We start from the raw sequence: 20,209 nt of genomic DNA, 5'->3' as shown, positions 1-20,209 counted from the left end.
TTTGCAAGCAAACAAGATTGCCGATCAATGTTATGTATTGATCTACAGTGTAACATGTGTGCTCAAAGCCGACTTTTGGTTTTGGCAGATGTTCCTGGACCTCCAGTAAATCCGAGGGTTACAGATACCACCAAGACCACCGCCACTCTTAACTGGGGAAAACCACTGGATAATGGCGGGCTCGATGTCACCGGTTACGTGATCGAGCACAGAAAGGAAGGAACAGAAGACTGGGTCAAGGACACACCATCGTCTGCGCTGAGAATCACAGAGTTTGTTGTTCCTGGCCTTGAAAACGGCAGCAAATACCACTTCAGAATCAGTGCAGTTAATGCTAAGGGCACAGGTGATCCTGCTGAAATGGCGGATCTGGTTGAGGTCGTGGAGCACGCAGCTGAACCCGATTTGGAACTGGACATGGAGCTCAGGAGAACTCTTGTTGTCAGGGCTGGTTGTTCCATTCGCCTCTTTGTGCCCATCAAAGGACGCCCTACGCCGACCGTGACCTGGACCAAGGAGAATGCTCCTGTGCCACGTGCCGTCATTGACAGCTCCGAGTCGTTTACAATGCTGATCATTCCCGAAAGTGCAAGGATCGATGGCGGTAAATATGAGCTCACCCTCGAAAACGCTGCTGGAAAGAAGACGGCAAATATTCACGTGAGAGTTTTGGATTCACCCGGGCCTCCTCTCAACCTAAAAGCAGTCCATATAGATCAGGAATCAATTGTCCTTCAGTGGGAGACGCCTCTCATTGATGGCGGCGCCAGGATCACGAATTACATTATCGAAAAGAGAGAATCAACTCGCAAGGCTTTTGCCACCGTTGTGACAAACTGCCCCACAACTTCAGTCAAAATCGGCGATCTGGGCGAAGGCTGCGAATACTACTTCAGAGTGTCTGCTGAGAACGAGTTTGGCGTCGGTGAAGCCGTTGAAACTCCCGATCCTATTCGGGCCTCCCAGGCACCAAGTCCTCCAGAAAGCATAATTCCAACTGACATCACCAAGAACTCTGTGAGCCTGGCTTGGACCAAACCCAAGCATGATGGTGGAAGCAGGCTAACGGGATATGTCCTCGAAGCCCAGAAGAGAGGAACTGATCAGTGGGCCCATGTCACAAGCCTCAAGAACATGGACTTCACGGTGAAGAATCTCAATGAGAATGAAGAATACACCTTCCGTGTGATGGCGGTCAACCACTCGGGAAGAAGCGCACCACGCGAGAGCAAGCCGATCCTTGTCAAGGATTCGACCTCCCTGCCGGAGTTTGACCTGGGCGGTGTGTGCCAGTCAACTGTTATTGCTAAAGCTGGAGACAACATCAGGGTTGAAATTCCTGTGATGGGGCGCCCCCGGCCGACAGTCACCTGGCAGAAGGACGGAAACTCCCTGAGGCTCACACAGAGGACCAACGTGGAGACGACTGCCGCGACGGTTGTCCTGGCCATCAATGAATGCACCAGAGCAGACAGCGGAGTATATACCATGACCGGAAGGAACATTGTCGGATCTGTGATCGACAACATCATTGTCAAAGTGCACGATGTTCCGGGCCCACCCAAAGGACCGATCACAATGACTGAAATATCTCGTAACTATTGTATTTTTGCATGGGATCCTCCGGAGAACGACGGCGGTGTTCCAATTACCAATTACGTGGTTGAGAGCAGAGACACCACCACGCAGACTTGGACAGAGCTAACTTCCGTGGCCATTCGTACCATGTTTAAAGCTACTCGCTTAACTACCGGATCAGAGTACCAGTTCAGAGTGAAGGCCAAGAACCGATATGGCGTAGGACCTCCCATAACCTCAGAGTCAGTCGTGGCTGCCTATCCATTCAAAGTTCCTGGACCGCCTGGCACGCCGCATGTCGTGGCGTTCACCAGGGACTCCATAACAATTGGCTGGAATGAACCCGTTTCCGATGGTGGAAATGAAGTCATCGGATACCACGTGGAGAGAAAAGAGCGAAGCAGCATCATGTGGCAAAAAATCAGCAAGGGTCTTGTGAAAGGAAACATACTCAAATCCACCGGGCTTGAAGATGGAGCCGCCTACGAGTTTCGCGTGATGGCAGAAAACATGGCTGGAATTGGCAAGCCCAGCAAAGCCTCCGACGCGATAATGGCCTTGGACCCCGTGGATCCCCCGGGTCAACCTGTGCCTGTTTTTACTGCCAAAAATGTGATCACCATCAAGTGGACAAAGCCAGAGTACGATGGCGGGTTCAAAATCACTGGCTATACGGTGGAGAAGAGAGAACTTCCCGCCGGTCGCTGGATCCGAGCAAACTTCACAAACATAATTGAGACAACGTTCACCGTCAGCGGATTGACTCAAGATGCGGTGTATGAGTTCCGTGTCATGGCCAGAAACTCAGCAGGAGCTGTGAGTGGACCGTCCGAGCCCTCTGACCCCATCACATGCACGGATAACATAGTTGAGCCACGCATCATGGTGGACGCCATCTTTAAGGATGTGGTTTTGCTGAGGGCAGGAGAGTCTTTCAAGCTTGAAGCTGACATTTCGGGTCAACCAACCCCATCCATGGTTTGGACCAAGGATGGGAAAGAGGTTGAGAACACACTGAAACTGGACGTGAAGTTCAATGAAATGGCAACCACACTGAGCAACAAAGACTCCGTCAGATCTGATGGAGGAGAATTTGTTTTGACTGCCACAAACGTCGGTGGCTTTTCCAAGCACATCTTCAGAGTGAAGGTACTGGATAGACCCGGCCCACCATTTGGACCTCTGAGGGTGTCAAATATCACAGCTGATAATTGTTTACTAACTTGGGCCCCGCCGCGAGATGACGGTGGCGGCAAGATTGAAGGATACGTCGTTGAGAAGCGGGAGTCAAGCAGACTTGTTTGGACACATGTTGCTTCAGACCTGCAGGCTACAGAGTATAAAGTGACCAAGCTTCTTCAAGGAAACGAGTACATCTTCAGAGTTATGGCCGTGAACAGATTTGGTCAGGGTGAACCTCTTGAGTCAGAGCCCATTCTTGCTGAGAATCCCTACAAGGTTCCCGATGTGCCTGAGAATCCCCAGGTCACTGCTGTCACCAAAGATTCAATGGTCCTTGTGTGGCAGGTGCCAAAGAGTGATGGTGGAACACCAATCACAAACTACAATATTGAAAGGAAAGACCGGGTAGGCCACCGCTGGGTCAAGTGCAACAAAAGGAAGGTCCAAGATCTGCAATTCAAGGCAACAAGTCTTATTGTTGGACATGAATATAAATTTAGGATCTTTGCGGAGAATGCTGCCGGTCTCAGTGCACCGAGCCTCTCCAGTCCGTTCTACAAGGCCAGCGACACCTTGTACAAACCGGGGCCTCCGTGCAACCCCAGAATCCTGGACACGACCAAGTCATCTATTACCGTGGCCTGGAACAAACCGGCCTATGATGGCGGCTCTGACATCACTGGTTACCTTGTTGAGAACTGTATCCCCTCAGACAAGGAGGAGGAGGAGGAGTGGACAATTGTGACCCCGAAGGAAGGACTCCTTGCCACCTCATTCACAATTGTCAATCTGACTGAGGGTCAGGAGTATAAAATCAACATCTCTGCTGTTAACGGCGAAGGAATTGGCGAACCTGCATCCGTACCTGGCAATGCCAAGGCTGAGGACAGACTCCTCCCCCCAGACCTCGATTTGGACGCAGAACTCTGCAAGGTGGTCACCCTGCGAGCTCGCTGCACACTTAGACTGTTTGTTCCTATCAGAGGCAGACCCGCTCCCCAGGCTAAGTGGACCAAAGAGGATGGCGAACCCGTCGAGAGAGCCACAATTGACACCACCACATCGTACACGTCCCTCGTCATTGGGAATGTCAACAGATTTGACACTGGAAAGTATAACCTGACGGTGGATAACAGCTCTGGCTCGAAGACAGTCACAGTCCAAGTCAGGGTTCTCGACACGCCGAGTGCTCCGCAGAATCTAAAGATTGACGGTGTGACAAATCGGTCCGTCACTCTAACTTGGGACCCACCGGCAAACGACGGGGGGGCTAAGGTAAAGAACTACATTGTTGAAAAGCGTGAGTCCACAAGGAAGGCTTACGCCACAGTCAGCACCATGTGCCATCACACCACCTTTACTGTCGAGCAGCTCCTGGAAGGATGCAACTATTACTTCAGAGTTTTGGCAGAGAACGAATACGGCATCGGCCTGCCTATTGAGACCGGCGAGTCAGTTAAAGTCTCTGAGAAACCCCAGCCTCCTGGCAAAATCAGTCTGAAGGACGTTACGAAGAATAGTGTCACACTCTCGTGGGAAAAGCCAGAGCATGACGGCGGAAGCAGAATCGGCTGTTATGTTGTGGAGGTGCAAGCTAAGGGTGGAGAGAAGTGGACACAGGCTGTGATCGTGAAAGAAACGGAAGCCTCCATTGGTGGCCTCAATGCAGGTGAAGAATACATGTTCCGCGTTGCAGCGAGAAACGATAAGGGAACAAGTGACCCTCGACAAATAGGCGTGCCTGTCATTGTGAAGGATCTTGTCATTTCACCCGCTGTCAAAATGTTGTTCAGCACATTCAGTGTGTTGGCAGGTGAAGATCTGACAGTCGAGGTTCCTTACGTCGCCCGTCCCAAAGCTGCTGTCTCCTGGCTCAAAGATGGACAGCCACTCAAGAGAACAACCAGAGTAAACTTTGGTGGAACAGACGCAATGTTAAACCTAAGCATCAAAGAGGCTTCCAAAGATGACTTTGGACATTATCACGTAACCGTTGGCAACACAGCGGGGGAGTCGACGGCAGACATTAACATTGTTGTGCTGGACAAGCCTGGCCAGCCAGGAGGTCCAGTTCAAGTTGAAGAGGTCACGTCTGACAGCGTGACCATTTCCTGGAGCCCACCAGCGTATGACGGCGGGTGCACAATCAAAAACTACATTGTGGAAAAGAGAGACACGTCCGCAACTCACTGGATGATGGTGTCGCCAAAACTGGCAAGGACCAAAGTCAAAGCAGGCCGATTGAAGACTGGCTCAGAATATCAATTTAGAATCACAGCAGAGAACAGATACGGCAAGGGCCCGCCTCTTCAGTCAGAGGCCATTGTGATTCAGTATCCATACAAGCTTCCAGGACCACCAGGAACACCCTCCATTGCAATGTGCACAAAGGACAGCATGGTGGTGGCATGGAATGAACCTGTCAATGACGGAGGCAGTGCTATCTTGGGCTACCATCTGGAGCGCAAGGAGAGAACCAGCATCCTCTGGGTCAAACTGAACAAATCACTTATTAGGGACCAAACCTTCAAGACCACGGGCCTCGAACCAGGAATGGAGTATGAGTACAGAGTTTATGCCGAAAACATTGTGGGCATCGGCAAAGTCAGCAAAGTGTCAGAAGGTCACATCGCTAGAGATCCTTGTGACCCTCCAGGTACACCTGAGGCAGCCCGGATTACGAGGGATTCGGTTCACATCACTTGGACAAAGCCAGAGTATGACGGTGGTGCCAAGATCACAGGCTACACAGTGGAGAAGAAGGAGCTTCCTGAAGGCAGGTGGTTGAAGGCTAACTTCACTAATATCCTAGAGACAGAATATGTCGCAACTGGACTCGTGGAGGATCAACAGTATGAGTTCCGCGTTATTGCCAGGAATGCCGCCGGTGTTTTCAGTCTTCCCTCCTATAGCACCGGCCCCATCACAGCCAGGGATGAGATTGAGCCCCCTCGTATCAGCATTGACCCAGAGTTCACACAGGCCGTTGTGGTGAAAGCTGGAGACAATTTTAGGATTGACGCAAATGTCCACGGCAAACCTTTGCCCTCCATCACCTGGCTGAAAGGAGAGCAGGAAATAGGAAACACAATCCACAGAGAGATTAAGAACACAGCAACCTATGCCTGTGTCGCTGTCAAGGAAGCTAAACTTTCCGATGGCGGCGCCTATACTCTGCTGCTGAGAAATCCAGGAGGAGAAAAGGCTGTACAGGTGACTGTGGTCATTTTGGATAAACCCGGCGAACCGCAAGGGCCACTGAATGTCACGGATATCACAAAAGACCAATGCTGTCTTTCATGGAGAGCCCCGATACAAGACGGAGGTAGCAAAATATCTCAATACAGCGTGGAGAGGAGAGAATCCAGCAGACTCATCTGGACGATTGTGGATCCAAAAGTACTGAACACCTTCCACAAGGTCACAAAGCTTCTGGAAGGAAATGAGTACATCTTCAGAGTGCATGCTATCAATGAATTTGGTTGTAGTGCGCCACTTGTATCGGAGCCAGTGATTATTAAAGATCCTTACACAGCCCCTGGATCACCCAAAGGCTTAGAAATTGCAGATGTGAAAAAGGATTCGATGGTGCTCACATGGGAGGCTCCCAATGAGGATGGAGGTAGTCCCATCACCACATATGTTATTGAAAAGCATGACAAAGAAGGTGTACGGTGGATTCGGTGCAACAGGCAAGCCGTGTTAGATTTGACTTTCAAGGTCACAGGGCTGCTGGAAAGCCACAGTTACGAATTTAGGGTTGCAGCAGAGAATTCTGTGGGTGTCGGAGAGCCGACTTCACCAACGGTATACCACAAAGCCCTTGATCCTGTCTTCAGGCCCGGCCCGCCACAGAACCCCAGAGTTCTCGACACAACCAAATCTTCAGTGTTTCTGTCATGGAGCAAGCCTCTGTTTGACGGTGGCTCAGAGATCCAGGGATACATCGTGGAGTGCTGTGCCTCCACAGGGCAAGTCGCAGCCGCCGAGGCGCAGATTGAGACTTCGACTGCAGAGGTGCCTGGCCCGGATGCACCTGCAGAGGATTGGCTTATGTGCACGCCACCAACAGGTGTCAGAAAGACCAAGTTTGAGGTTTTAAACCTGAAAGAAAATCAAGCTTATAAATTTAGAGTGTGCGCTAGCAACAAGGTTGGGATTGGCGAACATGCCGATGTTGCCGGAGCAGTTGTTACCCAGGACAGAGCAGATGAACCGGACCTTGACATTGACCCGGAACTGAGAAAGATTGTGACAATTAAGGCCGGACTTTCACTGAGACTCTTTATTCCAATCAAGGGAAGACCCACTCCAAGCATTAAGTGGGACAAAGACGATGCTCCACTTCAGGAGAAGGCTCAAGTTGAAGTGACCAGCAGTTATACGGCCCTCGTGATTGACCAGATGAACAGAGCCGATAGTGGGAAATACACAATCACTGCCGAGAATTCTAGTGGAACCAAATCTGCATTTGTTGTCGTTCGGGTTCTCGACACACCGAGCGCGCCTGGAAATCTGACCGTGAAAGAAATTACAAGCCAGTCTGTGACCCTCGCTTGGGAAGTACCTCTTATGGACGGTGGATCCAAAATCACAAACTACATTGTGGAAAAGAGAGAGAGCACCCGCAAAACGTATGCTGCCGTGGTAACAAATTGCCATGCTCTGTCGTGGAAGATTGAGCCACTCCAGGAGGGTTGCAGTTATTACTTCAGAGTTCTTGCAGAGAATGCATATGGTATTGGTCTGCCCGCCGTGACTGTTGACCCCCTCAAGGTCTCGGAGGTGCCGCAGTCTCCCAGGAGCTTGACTGTTACAGATCAAACAAATACAAGCATCTCTTTGGCCTGGGGAAGTCCAGAATATGATGGCGGAAGCAGAGTCATCCAGTACTTGCTTGAGGTACAGCTTAAGGGCCAAGAGAAGTGGTCTGGGGTTAACACATACAAAACAATGGAGGCAACCGTTTCCAATCTCAACCCAGGGGAGGAATACTTGTTCCGGGTTTTCGCACTAAATGACAAGGGCAAAAGTGACCCCAGAGTCCTCTCTGGCCACGTCATTGCAAAGAACTTGACGTTTGAGCCCGATGTTCGGCCTACTTTTAGCAGCTACAGCGTCCACGTCGGTAAAGATCTAAAAATTGAAGTGCCGATCTTTGGACGCCCCAAACCGGCACTGGCTTGGACGAAAGATGGAGTACCTTTGAAGTTCACGACCAGAGTGAACACCCACAGCACTCAGGCTCATGCAAGTCTGAGCATTAAGGACGCAGCAGGTGACGACGGAGGCATGTACTGCGTCAGTGCCGCTAACTCTGCTGGAAAGAAAGAAGCCACCATTGAGGTCATAGTACTTGACAAGCCTGGCGCCCCGTCTGGCCCAGTGAGATTTGATGAAATTACAACGAGTAGTGTGACCATTTCATGGGATCCACCAAAACACAATGGTGGTTGTCAGATTTCAAACTATATTGTGCAAAAAAGAGAGACCGTTACAACAACATGGGAAAATGTCAATAATAACTGTGCCAGAACCACAATCAAAGTGCCCAGGTTGAAGACTGGAGCCGAGTACCAGTTCAGGATCATTGCTCAAAACCGGTACGGAAAGAGTCATGGCCTCGATTCGTCTTCTGTTGTTGCTCAGTACCCATACAGAGAACCTGGCCCGCCGGGCACGCCATTCATCTCTTCTCTCTCAAGAGATCACCAGATGGTGGAGTGGCACGAGCCCATCTCGGACGGGGGCAGTCCAGTCCTCGGCTACCATCTCGAAAGAAAGGAGAGGAATAGTATTTTGTGGGTCAAAATTAACAAGACACTCATTCATGAGACAAGTTACAAGAGCCACCCCTTAGAGGAAGCCACCGAGTATGAATACCGGGTGTCCGCTGAAAATATCGTGGGCATCGGACGGTGGAGTAAGGTTTCAGAGGGTTGCGTGGCCAGAGACCCGTGCGATCCTCCCGGTACACCGGAAGCTATCCACGTGACCAAAGATGCCATTACAATCCAGTGGAAGAAACCGGAATATGATGGTGGCAGTCATATAACCGGGTACCTTGTGGAAAGGCGTGACTTGCCAGAAGGCCGTTGGGTCAAGGCAAACTTCACCAATGTGATTGAGACCCAGTTCACTGCCACTGGCCTCACGGAAAATTCAAAATATGACTTCAGAGTCGTGGCCAAAAATGCCGTCGGCACTGTCAGCAAGCCATCGTTCAACAGCGGGCCAATCGCTGCGAGCGACAGCATTGAGGCTCCTCAGTTCTCCGTTGACCCTGCATTCACGAAGACCATTGTCATCAATGCTGGGGAGACGTTGAAACTGGACGCAGATGTTCGTGGGAAACCACCGCCGGCAATGCAGTGGTTCAAGGATGACGCTCCACTCGAAAATACGCTCAGGCTTGACTTAAGAAATACAGAAACTCATGCACTCATAGTCATTAAGGACTCTACGAGAGCCGACAGTGGAATGTACGCACTCCAGCTAACCAACGAGGCAGGCAGGGAAACTGTGCCTTTCAAAGTGTTGGTCTTGGACAAACCGAGCCCCTGTGAGGGACCCCTTCACGTAGCTGGCGTAGCCGAGGATAGATGCTCGTTAGTGTGGCGTGCTCCTTTACACGATGGGGGGAATCCCATCATGCATTACATCATTGAAAGAAGAGAGACCAGCCGTCTGGCTTGGACTGTTGTTTCTTCCAGCTGCACCACCACATGCTACAAAGTCACCAACCTGTTGGAAGGTAACGAGTACATGTTCCGTGTTATGGCGGTCAACAATTTTGGCACGAGCAGCCCCTTGGAGTCTGGTGCAGTCATAATGAAGACACCGTTTGTTGTTCCTGGCCCACCTCACATTGAGGACGTAACCAACATTACCCATGACGGCATGACTGTCACTTGGACTGCCCCGGAGTCTGATGGTGGCAGTGAAATGATTAATTACGTTGTTGAAAAGAAGGATAGAGCGGGAATTAAGTGGACCAGATGCAACAGACAGAAAGTCACTGACCTTTCCTTCAGAGTGACAGGCCTAACCACCGGCCATGAGTACGAGTTCAGAGTGGCTGCTGAGAATGTCGTCGGCTTCGGAGAGCCCAGTCTACCGAGCTCGTACTATAAGGCTTGCGATCCTAAATACAAACCTGGGTGCCCTGCATACGTCAACGTCGTTGACTCCACACAGAGCTCAATCACGGTGTCGTGGGGCAAGCCATTGTCTGACGGTGGCAGCGCCATTCTGGGATATATTGTTGAAGTCTGCAAGGCTGAGCAAGAAGAATGGACCATCGTTACTCCCCCCACCGGCTTGCGTGTTAACAAATATGAGATCCCCAAGCTGACAGAGAGTCAGGAATATAAGATCCAGGTGTGCGCTCTGAACAAACTTGGAGTTGGTGAGCCAGCCCTTCTTGCAGGAACCGCGAAACCAGAGGAACGTCATGAGCCACCGCAGATCCACTTGGATTCTGAGCTGCGGAAGGGAATATCCGTGAAGGCCGGGGGATCGGTTAGGATCCATATCCCATTCAAGGGCAGACCAACGCCTGAGATTAAGTGGTTTAAGGATGAAACAAACCTAACCGAAAAGGCACTGGTTGAAAAGGGTCTTGTCTTCACGCAGCTGTCCATTGACTCTTGTGACAGATCTGATTCAGGAAAATACACTCTGACCCTGACCAATAGCAGTGGGTCCGTGTCAGAGTTTGTTACTGTTAAAGTCCTTGATACGCCTGGACCCCCGCAAAACCTTGTAGTGAAAGACATCAAGAAGGACTCGATCACTCTTGGTTGGGATGCACCTCTTATCGATGGAGGTTCTAAAATTAAGAACTATGTCATTGACAAGCGTGAATCAACCCGGAAGGCATATGCAAATGTCTCGACCAAATGTACGACGACAACATTCAAGGTTGGGAACTTGATCGAGGGTGCCCTGTATTACTTCAGAGTCATGGCTGAGAATGAATATGGTGTCGGCCAGGCAAATGAAACCAAGACGGCTTCAAAGGCGTCCGAGGTACCGCTCCCTGTCGGGAACGTCTCCCTGGTCGACGTCACCAAAGCCAGCGTGTCACTGGCCTGGGAAAAACCTGAGCATGACGGAGGTAGCAGGATTGCTGGCTACCTCATTGAGATGCAGGCCAAGGGGACAGATAAGTGGGGTGTTGCTACAAACACAAAGACATGCGAGGGCACTGTCACAGGCCTCACAAGCGGCATGGAATACCTGCTCCGTGTTATTGCTTACAACGAGAAGGGAAAGAGTGAGCCTAAGGCACTTGTGGCACCCGTTGTTGCCAGCGACATGACCTTGGATCCAGGCATTCAAATGCAGTTCAACACTTACAGCGTGTTAGCAGGAAAAGATCTGGCCTTGGCATTTCCTGTGCTTGGCAGGCCCAAACCTAGAGTCACCTGGACAAAGGATGGTCAGGTTCTGAAGGTGACCTCCAGAGTCAACATCGTGAACACTCTTACAACAACCGGTATTCAGATAACTGAAGCGTGCAAAGAGGATTTGGGAAAGTACTCCATTACAGCAAGCAATGCAGTGGGCACATTTATTGCTCACATGGACATAATTATTCTTGATAAGCCAGGTCCGCCAAGTGGTCCACTGAAAGTTGTTGAGGTGAGTAACACCTTTGTCCACCTCTCATGGGAGCCCCCAGAGTACAAGGGTGGATGCCAGGTGAAGCATTATATCATAGAAAAGCGAGAGACCACTGGCAATACGTGGCAGCCGGTCACCACACAGCTAGCTCGGACAGCTTTCAAAGTGACCAAGTTGAAAACAGGTGCAGAATACCAGTTCAGGGTTATGGCTGAAAACCGATACGGAAAAGGCCCCCCTCTGGACTCCAAGGCGATTGTTATACAGTACCCATATAAACCACCAGGCCCCCCCGGGACACCGCACGTCAAATCTGCAACCAAGGACATGATGCTCATCGAATGGAATGAGCCCGTCATCGACGGGGGAAGTGCTGTGATCGGATACCACGTAGAAAGCAAAGAGAGGACCAGTATCCTGTGGAACAAACTGAACAAGACACTCATCGCCGATACTCAGTTCAAGATCTGTAATCTGGAAGAAGGAATTGGATACGAGTTCCGAGTTTATGCTGAAAATATTGTGGGCGTCGGCAGATGCAGTAAAGCCTCAGAGTCCTTTGTCGCTCGTGATCCATGTGAGCCGCCTGGTGCTCCAGAGGCTGTCACTATTTCTAAAACCTTCATAAAGATCAGGTGGACAAAGCCTCAGTATGATGGCGGCAGCAAAGTCAATGGCTATATTGTTGAAAAGAGAGACCTTGCCTCCCCTGACAGGCGTTGGGTCAGAGAAAACTTTACAAACATCATGGAGACTGAGTATGACATCAGCGGTCTGACAGAAAACGAGCAATATGAATTCCGGGTTATTGCCAGAAATGCAGCCGGCGTCTTCAGCCAGCCCTCTGACAGCTCTGGACCTATAACCGCGACTGATGAAATTGAGCCACCGAGGGCCTCGATGGACCCCAAGTACAAGGATGTTATTGTTGTCAACGCTGGAGAGCATTTAACTCTTGAGGCCGACATCCACGGAAAACCAATTCCTGACGTGGTCTGGCTCAAGGAAGGCAAGGAAATGGACAGAGCTCTGCGCATTGAAGTGAAAAACAATACCAAATGTGCTGCCATGACTATTAAGGATGTGACCAAATTAGACAGTGGGCACTATGAACTTGTGCTCAAAAACCCGGGTGGCACAAAAACCTTCCCCATCACAGTCAAAGTCCTTGACAAACCGGGAAAACCCACAGGACCCTTAAAAGTGACAGGAATTATGGCGGACAGATGTACCCTCGCCTGGTCTGAGCCATCCCTGGATGGTGGTGCTAACATAACTCACTATATCCTGGAGAAGCGAGAGACCAGCAGTCTATCCTGGACAGTGGCTGCCGCCAATATTCAGAGTCTCTATTACAAGATAACAAACCTTCTCGCAGGGAACGAATACATTTTGAGAGTCAAGGCTGTTAACAAGTATGGCGTTGGTGATAGTCTTGAGAGCGAGCCCATCGTCGCACGCAATCCCTACAAACCGCCTTGCGCTCCGGGAACACCAGAGGCAAGTGGGATCACAAAAGATTCGATAGTTCTGTCGTGGTCGGCTCCAGAACAGACCGGTGGGGCAGACATAGAAGGCTATCACCTAGAGAAACGTGACAAGGACAGTGTCCGGTGGACAAAGTGCAACAGGCAAAAACTGACAGACACTCACTTCACAGTGACGGGACTGATGGCTGATCACTTTTATGAGTTCCGCGTTGCAGCTGAGAACGAGGCTGGAATTGGAGACCTCAGTGAACCATCCCTACTTTACAGAGCATGCGATGCCACAAAACCCCCAGGGCCCCCACACCATCCCAAGGTGACAGACTACACAAAGTCCTCCGTCTCACTTTCCTGGGGCAAGCCTGACTTTGATGGCGGTGCCTATATCAAGGGCTATATAGTGGAAATGCGAGAGCATACACCAGTTCCAGAATCAAAAGAGGAAGTAGAATTTGCCCCGGCAGTGGACACACCAGTCGAAAAAGAGTGGGCCGTATGCACGCCACCCGCTGGCATTCAGGCTACTAAACTGACTGTCACGGATCTAAAAGAATCTGAAGAATATCAGTTCCGTGTCTGCGCCATAAACTCAGAGGGAGTGGGCGAGGCCGCTTACGTCCACGGCACGGTGGTTGCTGTGGACAGGGTCGAAGCACCGGAGATTGAACTTGATGCTGATCTCAGAAAGGTGGTGTCTGCACGCGCTGGTGGTACATTGCGTCTGTTTGTCCCCATCAGAGGAAGGCCAGAGCCGTCTGTAAAATGGGAAAAAATTGATGGTACTCTCACAGGACGGGCCGTAATTGACACCACCAGCTCATACACCATGGTTGTGATTGACAACGTGAACCGGTGGGACAGTGGTAAATACTCGCTAACCTTGGAGAACAGCAGTGGCTCAAAGTCTGCCGTTGTCTCCGTGAGAATTTTGGATACGCCAAGTGCACCGCAGAACTTCACAGTGAAGGATCTCAAAAAGGATTCGGTGAGGCTTGCCTGGGAGACGCCACTCACCGACGGTGGGTCTAAAATCACCAACTACATCGTTGAGAAGAGGGAGTCTGTCCGTAAGGCCTACACGACTGTCACCAGCAACTGCACAGCCAACACATTCCTGATCAAAGAGTTGCCAGAGGGTGGCATTTTCTACTTCAGGGTTTGTGCCGTGAATGAGTACGGCCAAGGAGTGATGGTTGAAACCAAAGAAATTAAAGTGGCTGAGGTACCCCTGCCACCAAGCAATTTAACCGTGATTGATGTGACGAAAAGCAGTGTTTCACTCTCATGGGACAAACCCGCACACGATGGTGGCAGTAAGGTCATCTGCTACAACGTGGAATTCAAGCCCAAGACTGGTGAAAAATGGGGCACGGCCAGCACAGTCAAGGTGAGAGAGGCAACTATCCCTAACCTCACTCCCAACGAAACCTATCTGTTCAGAGTTGTGGCAATCAACGAGAAGGGAAAGAGTGAGCCGAAGGAGCTCGGTTTGCCCGTGGTCGCAAAGGATGTGGCGATTGAGCCATCGGTCAACTTGTTATTCACAACATACAGCGTAAAGGCCGGAGATGAACTGGCCATCGAGGTTCCATTTCGAGGCAGGCCTAAGCCTGTCGTCTCATGGAAGAGGGACGGTCTTCCTGTGAAGCAAACCCCTTCGGTTACAATCTTAAACACGGCGACCTCATCCAAGATTCTCATTAAACAGGCTGCCAGGGAGCATGTCGGAAAGTATGAGATCACCCTGGCCAATACTGCCGGAACAGTCACCTCGCAACTCGGCGTAGTTGTCCTGGCTAAGCCGAGTCCTCCGACAAGCATTCGGGTGGAGGCCGTGACCTCTGACACCATCACGCTTTCCTGGTCTCCACCAGATTACGATGGCGGCTGCTCCATCAGCAACTATATCGTCGAGAAGAGAGATACCACCACGCAAGAGTGGCAAATGGCTGCAAGCAGTGTAGCCAGAACCGCTTACAAGGCCAGCCGCCTGACGCACGGGGCGGAATACCAATTCCGCATCTATGCAGTCAACCGCTATGGAAAGAGCGCGCATTTGGATTCTCCTGCAATTACAGCGCAATACGACTTTAAGCAACCCGGACCCCCTTCTACACCAGCAGTTAAGATTGCTACCAAGTCTTATATGGTGGTGACCTGGAACGAGCCTGTCAATGACGGGGGAAGTTCTGTTCTTGGCTATCACCTCGAGCGGAAGGAGCGCGCCAGCATTCTCTGGACCAAGTTGAACCGAGGAATGATCAAGGATACCGAATACAAAGTCAGTGGAATAGACGATGGTGTGCTGTATGAATATCGCGTCTATGCTGAAAATGTCGCTGGCATCGGTAAATGCAGTAAGCCCTCCGAAGCTGTAGCGGCGAGAGATCCGTGCGATCCTCCGGGAACCCCCGTTGTCACCGCTGTGAGCAGAACATCTGTGTCCTTGTCTTGGGACAAACCAGAGTATGACGGAGGTGCCAAGGTTTCCGGGTACATCATTGAACACCGGGATCTTCCAGAAGGTCGCTGGACAAGGTGCAATTTCACCAATGTGCCTGAGACTCACTACCAGGTGACGGGCCTGACAGAGGACAGCCAATATGACTTCCGTGTTATCGCCAAGAACGCGGTGGGATTGTTCAGTGAACCCTCCGAAAACACTGGCCCAATCACAGTCAAGGACGATGTGGAGCTGCCGCGGATTATGATGGATGTCAAATACAGAGAAACAGTATTTGTGAAGGCAGGAGAAACTTTGAAAATTCATGCCGACATCGGAGGCCGCCCTGCACCCGTCGTTGCCTGGAGCAAAGACGCCAGCGAGATTGTGCTCAGAGCCAGAATCCAGGTCACTTCGACGGATACCAGTACCTCGGTGATTGTGAAGGACTGTATCAGAAGAGATTCAGGCCAATACTTACTCACGCTACAGAACATTGCTGGGACAGTTAGCATGCCAATCAATTGTGTAATCCTGGATAAATCAGGCCCCCCGGCAGGACCTCTACAGATTACAGGTCTCACGGCTGAGGAATGCACTCTGTCATGGGGTCCACCTCAGGAGCCAGGTGGTGCTGAGATCACACACTATGTTGTTGAGAAGCGCGAGACTAGCCGCTTGGCCTGGACCCTAGTGAAGGACAACGTCACCAAAACCTACTTTACCGTCAGAGGACTGCTGAAGGGCAATGAATACACCTTCCGGGTTTTGGCCATTAACAAGCATGGAAGCGGTGAGGCTTTGGAGAGTGAGCCTGTCAAGATCACCGACCCGTACACTTTTGCCACAGCTCCCCTCAACGTTGACGTCACCGACATTACTGGAGACTCAATGACCCTCACGTGGTGCAAACCGATGAGTGATGGAGGCAGTCCCATCACTGGCTACGTGATTGAGCGCCGGGAGAAGACTGGCATGCACTGGATCCGCGTCAATCGAGATGCAGTCGCCGAATGTACAACAGTAGCAACCAAACTGCGTCAGGGTTGCGAGTATGACTTCAGGGTCTATGCTGAGAATGCCGCTGGTCTGAGTCCTCCGAGTGAAACCTCTGCTTCATTTAGAGCGGCCGATCCTCTGGCCGTTCCTGTTTCTCCGTCCAAGCCAAAGATTGTGAATTCAACCAAGGACAGTGTGTCCATTGCTTGGAAACCACCGAGTGACAATGGAGGCGCTCCCATTCTTGGATATAGTGTAGAATACAGGTGCCACGCTCACAAACCAGTACGAGCGGTGGCGGAAGATGACGGGGAAGATGACGACGGGGAAAAGGAGGAACCAGAGTCACCAGAAGAACTGCAGAGATGGGTTGAAGCCATTTCGCTTACTAAAAGCTTGGAGTTCACAGTCGGTGGACTAAAATCTGAGACGGAATATGAATTCTGTGTTCAAGCCATAAATAAAGTGGGTAGAAGTCCCCGCAGCCACTGTTCCGATGTGGCTTTGGCAGTGGAAAGAACGGCAGAGCCCGCATTTAATGTGGACATCGAGATGCGCAAAGTCCTTGTGGTTCAGCGTGGCGCAGCCTTTACCCTCAACGTTCCATTCAAAGGTAAACCCCTTCCCTCGGTGGAGTGGGCCAAGGAGGGCACAGATCTAAAGGTCAGAGGAACAATTGATTCAACAAACTCCAGCACTTCACTGACTGTCGAAAAGTCAACAAGAAATGACTCGGGCGAATATTGTGTCAGTATTGCATCCCCGTTGGGAAAAGCAACATTACCCTTAGTTGTCAAGGTGCTTGACTCTCCCGGACCCCCAGTCAATGTCAAAGTTTCGGCAGTAACCAGGGACTCCGCAACCCTCGCTTGGGAAGCTCCTGAGAACGATGGTGGCGATGCAGTGAAGGCCTACCACGTTGAAAAGCGCGAGGCCAGTAAAAAGGCCTGGGTCTCTGTCACAACCAACTGCCATGCTTTGACGTACAAAGTGGAAGATCTGCTGGAAGGAGCCGTCTATTACTTTAGAGTCCTCGGAGAGAACGAACATGGATTGGGAGTACCGCAGGAGGTGAAAGCTGGCACAAAAATAACAGGTAAGGTTCAGTCAGGTCACTTTTCGCTTCACGATGTGCGCAAACTCTAAGCTCTTTTCAAGGATCCGCTTTTGTGTCGCAGAGGTGCCAAGCGTCCCCACGAAACTTGGAGTCGCAAACGTCACAAAAGACAGCGTGACAATTGCCTGGACACGTCCCGAGTATGACGGTGGCAGTCGAGTGAAGGGTTACCTCATCGATGCTCTGGAGAAGGGCATGACCAAATGGGTCAAGTGCGCCACAGTGAAGACCACGAGCCACACTATAAAAAGCCTGAGAGAAGGCGCCGAGTACTTCTTCAGAGTGCGAGCTGAGAACCACGCTGGACTAAGTGAACCAAAAGAGATGATTGTGCCGGTTATCGTCAAGGAAGTTCATGGTAAGTTATCTTATGTCTCGGTGAATGTCGAAAATGTTTTGCAATCTACAGCAAACTATGGTGCGGCAATCACTGCAACTCTATATTGTGAATGTACACGTGACGCCAAGTCCTGGCTGTTAAAAAAGGACCGCACTTTTGCTTTCCACATTCCGTTTTCTTGAAGTTTGCCTTGCATTGCTCATCCAAGTCTTGCTTGAATTTCAACAGAAGCTCCTGAGTTTGATTTGAAGAACTACCCCAAGAATACGGTTTACGTCAGAGCTGGATCCAACCTGACCTTCGACCTACCACTTACTGGCAAGCCAATGCCTAAAGTGACTCTGTCCAAGAACAATGTTGTCATCAAGGGATCCAAAAGACTACTGACCGAAGTCACTCCCGACAGCTTAACGATCACCCTCAATGAAAGCGTGGCAAGTGACGCTGGAAAATACGAAGTAACCGCCTCAAACCCCGGTGGTGCCACCAAGATCTACATGAACTTTATTGTACTGGATAGACCTGGACCCCCTGTTGGACCTGTGGAGATCGGGGAGGTTGGAGAAACTACAGTGCACTTGAAATGGGCTGCGCCCGCGTATGATGGTGGCAGTCCCGTGACCAATTATGTCCTCCTGAAACGGGAAACTAGCACTCCTGCCTGGACAGAGGTGTCAACTAACATTGCAAGAAGCGAAATCAAGGCAACGAAACTGACCAAAGGGGAGGAATATCAGTTCAGAATTAAGGCTCAGAACCGCTTCGGTGTCAGCGACCACATTGACAGCAAGCCAGTTACGATCAAGCTTCCGTTCAGTAAGTCAACAGGGCTTAGAAGATGACTTACCCTTGACCAATTCACTTTTTAAAATGCGCCATTAACTCAAATTCTATCGTTTTAATTCCAGCCTTCCCCGGACCTCCGTCCACCCCTTGGGTTAGTTTTGTGTGTAGAGATAACTTGACTGTCTGCTGGAACGAACCGGTCAGCGACGGCGGCAATCCCGTGACCGGATACCACCTTCAGATGAAGGAACGGAGCAGCATCCTCTGGCAAAAGATCAATAAAACAGCAATACCAGGAAACCAGTTACGGGTCACCAACATCTGCCCAGGTCTCATCTACGAGTTTAAGGTGGCAGCTGAAAATGCCGCCGGCATCGGAAAGATGAGCAAGACGTCCGAAGAGGTGCTGGCTATTGACGCATGTGGTGAGTAGTTCTTCTCGTTTATATAGTTGCGGCTTCTGTTTGCCCGTGGCATAATCTGGTGCCCTTCTGACTTGCCCACAACAGAGCCACCCGCAAACGTCCACGTCACTGATGTCACAAAGAACTCAGTCAGCCTCTCCTGGCAGAGGCCACCATACGACGGCGGCAGTAAGATCACCGGCTACAGTGTGGAAAGGAGGGACGCAGCCAGTGGCAGATGGGTGAAGGCCAACTTCACCAATATCCTGGAGATGGCCTTCACGGTGTCTGGGCTGAACCAGGACGAGTCGTATGAGTTCAGGGTGTTTGCAAAGAATTCCTTGGGCTCTGTCAGTAACCCTTCTCTGATTGCTGGCCCGGTCACTTGTATTGATGCACATGGTGAGAGCTCATGTTCATTCCTTCTTCGGCCAGTGTCATTGGACGTGTGAAGAAACACGCAAGGCATTGTGAACGTTGTCAATACTTTGTTGTGCAGGTGCTCCAGCCATTGACCTTCCTCCAGAGTATCTGGATGTGGTTCAGTACAAAGCTGGAACTTCAGTTAAAATCAGAGTGGGAATCATCGCCAAACCGCAGCCAAGGATTGAGTGGCTCAAAAATGGAAAGGAGCTTGTCACTTCTTCTTCCTTGTGTGTGGAAAACACAACCGATTCGGCAGCCATCCTGATCAAGGATGCGACCCGCCAACACACCGGCTCGTATGAGATCAAGATAAAAAACAGCTTGGGCTCAGCAACTGCCTCAATTGCGGTTGAAATCCTTGGTATTCTGACAACATTGCTCCTTTTCTCGCGTTTGAAAAGTTTCCTCTCCTTCAGTTCTTTATGCTAAATGACGGTCCCTTTTCATCTCTCCTTAGACAAACCCGGACCCCCAGCCGGCAGCATCAACTTTAACCTGATAACAGCAGACAGAATCACCTTCCGCTGGGAGCCTGTCTGTGAGGCCGACCAGGGCGGTTCCAAAGTGACGCACTACATCGTCGAGAGGCGTGAAACCAGCAGAGTGGTCTGGTCGACAGTGTCGGAGCGGCATGAGCAGACGTATATCTCCGTTGGCAAACTGGTGCGAGGAAATGAATACGTGTTCCGGGTAATGGCCGTGAACAAGTACGGCGTGGGAGAGCCACTGGAGTCGGAGGCTGTCGTTGCCAAGAATGCTTTTGGTAAGCTTTGGAATGCAGGCCTGTTTTCACTGTCGATTTCACAGTTGAGCAAGAGT

General features: G+C 50.8%; 1 protein-coding gene across 3 annotated transcripts in view; it reads left to right on the top strand.

Annotated features, from left to right (window-relative positions):
• Positions 1-20,209, top strand: part of LOC127611436 (titin-like) — a 125,113-nt gene that overhangs the window by 83,766 nt on the left and 21,138 nt on the right. For all 3 annotated transcript variants that reach the window (XM_052081959.1, XM_052081960.1, XM_052081958.1), the window contains 7 exons: positions 89-17,413; positions 17,496-17,792; positions 18,003-18,590; positions 18,683-18,985; positions 19,070-19,366; positions 19,464-19,751; positions 19,848-20,153. In XM_052081959.1, the coding sequence (XP_051937919.1) occupies positions 89-17,413; positions 17,496-17,792; positions 18,003-18,590; positions 18,683-18,985; positions 19,070-19,366; positions 19,464-19,751; positions 19,848-20,153 (19,404 nt within the window). The remainder of the gene's footprint in view (positions 1-88; positions 17,414-17,495; positions 17,793-18,002; positions 18,591-18,682; positions 18,986-19,069; positions 19,367-19,463; positions 19,752-19,847; positions 20,154-20,209) is intronic.

The sequence above is a fragment of the Hippocampus zosterae genome, chromosome 12 (assembly GCF_025434085.1).
Source record: "Hippocampus zosterae strain Florida chromosome 12, ASM2543408v3, whole genome shotgun sequence".
Lineage (NCBI taxonomy): Eukaryota > Metazoa > Chordata > Actinopteri > Syngnathiformes > Syngnathidae > Hippocampus > Hippocampus zosterae.
The sequence above is the reverse complement of the archived record's forward strand: the minus strand, read 5'-3'. Positions and strand labels throughout refer to the sequence as shown.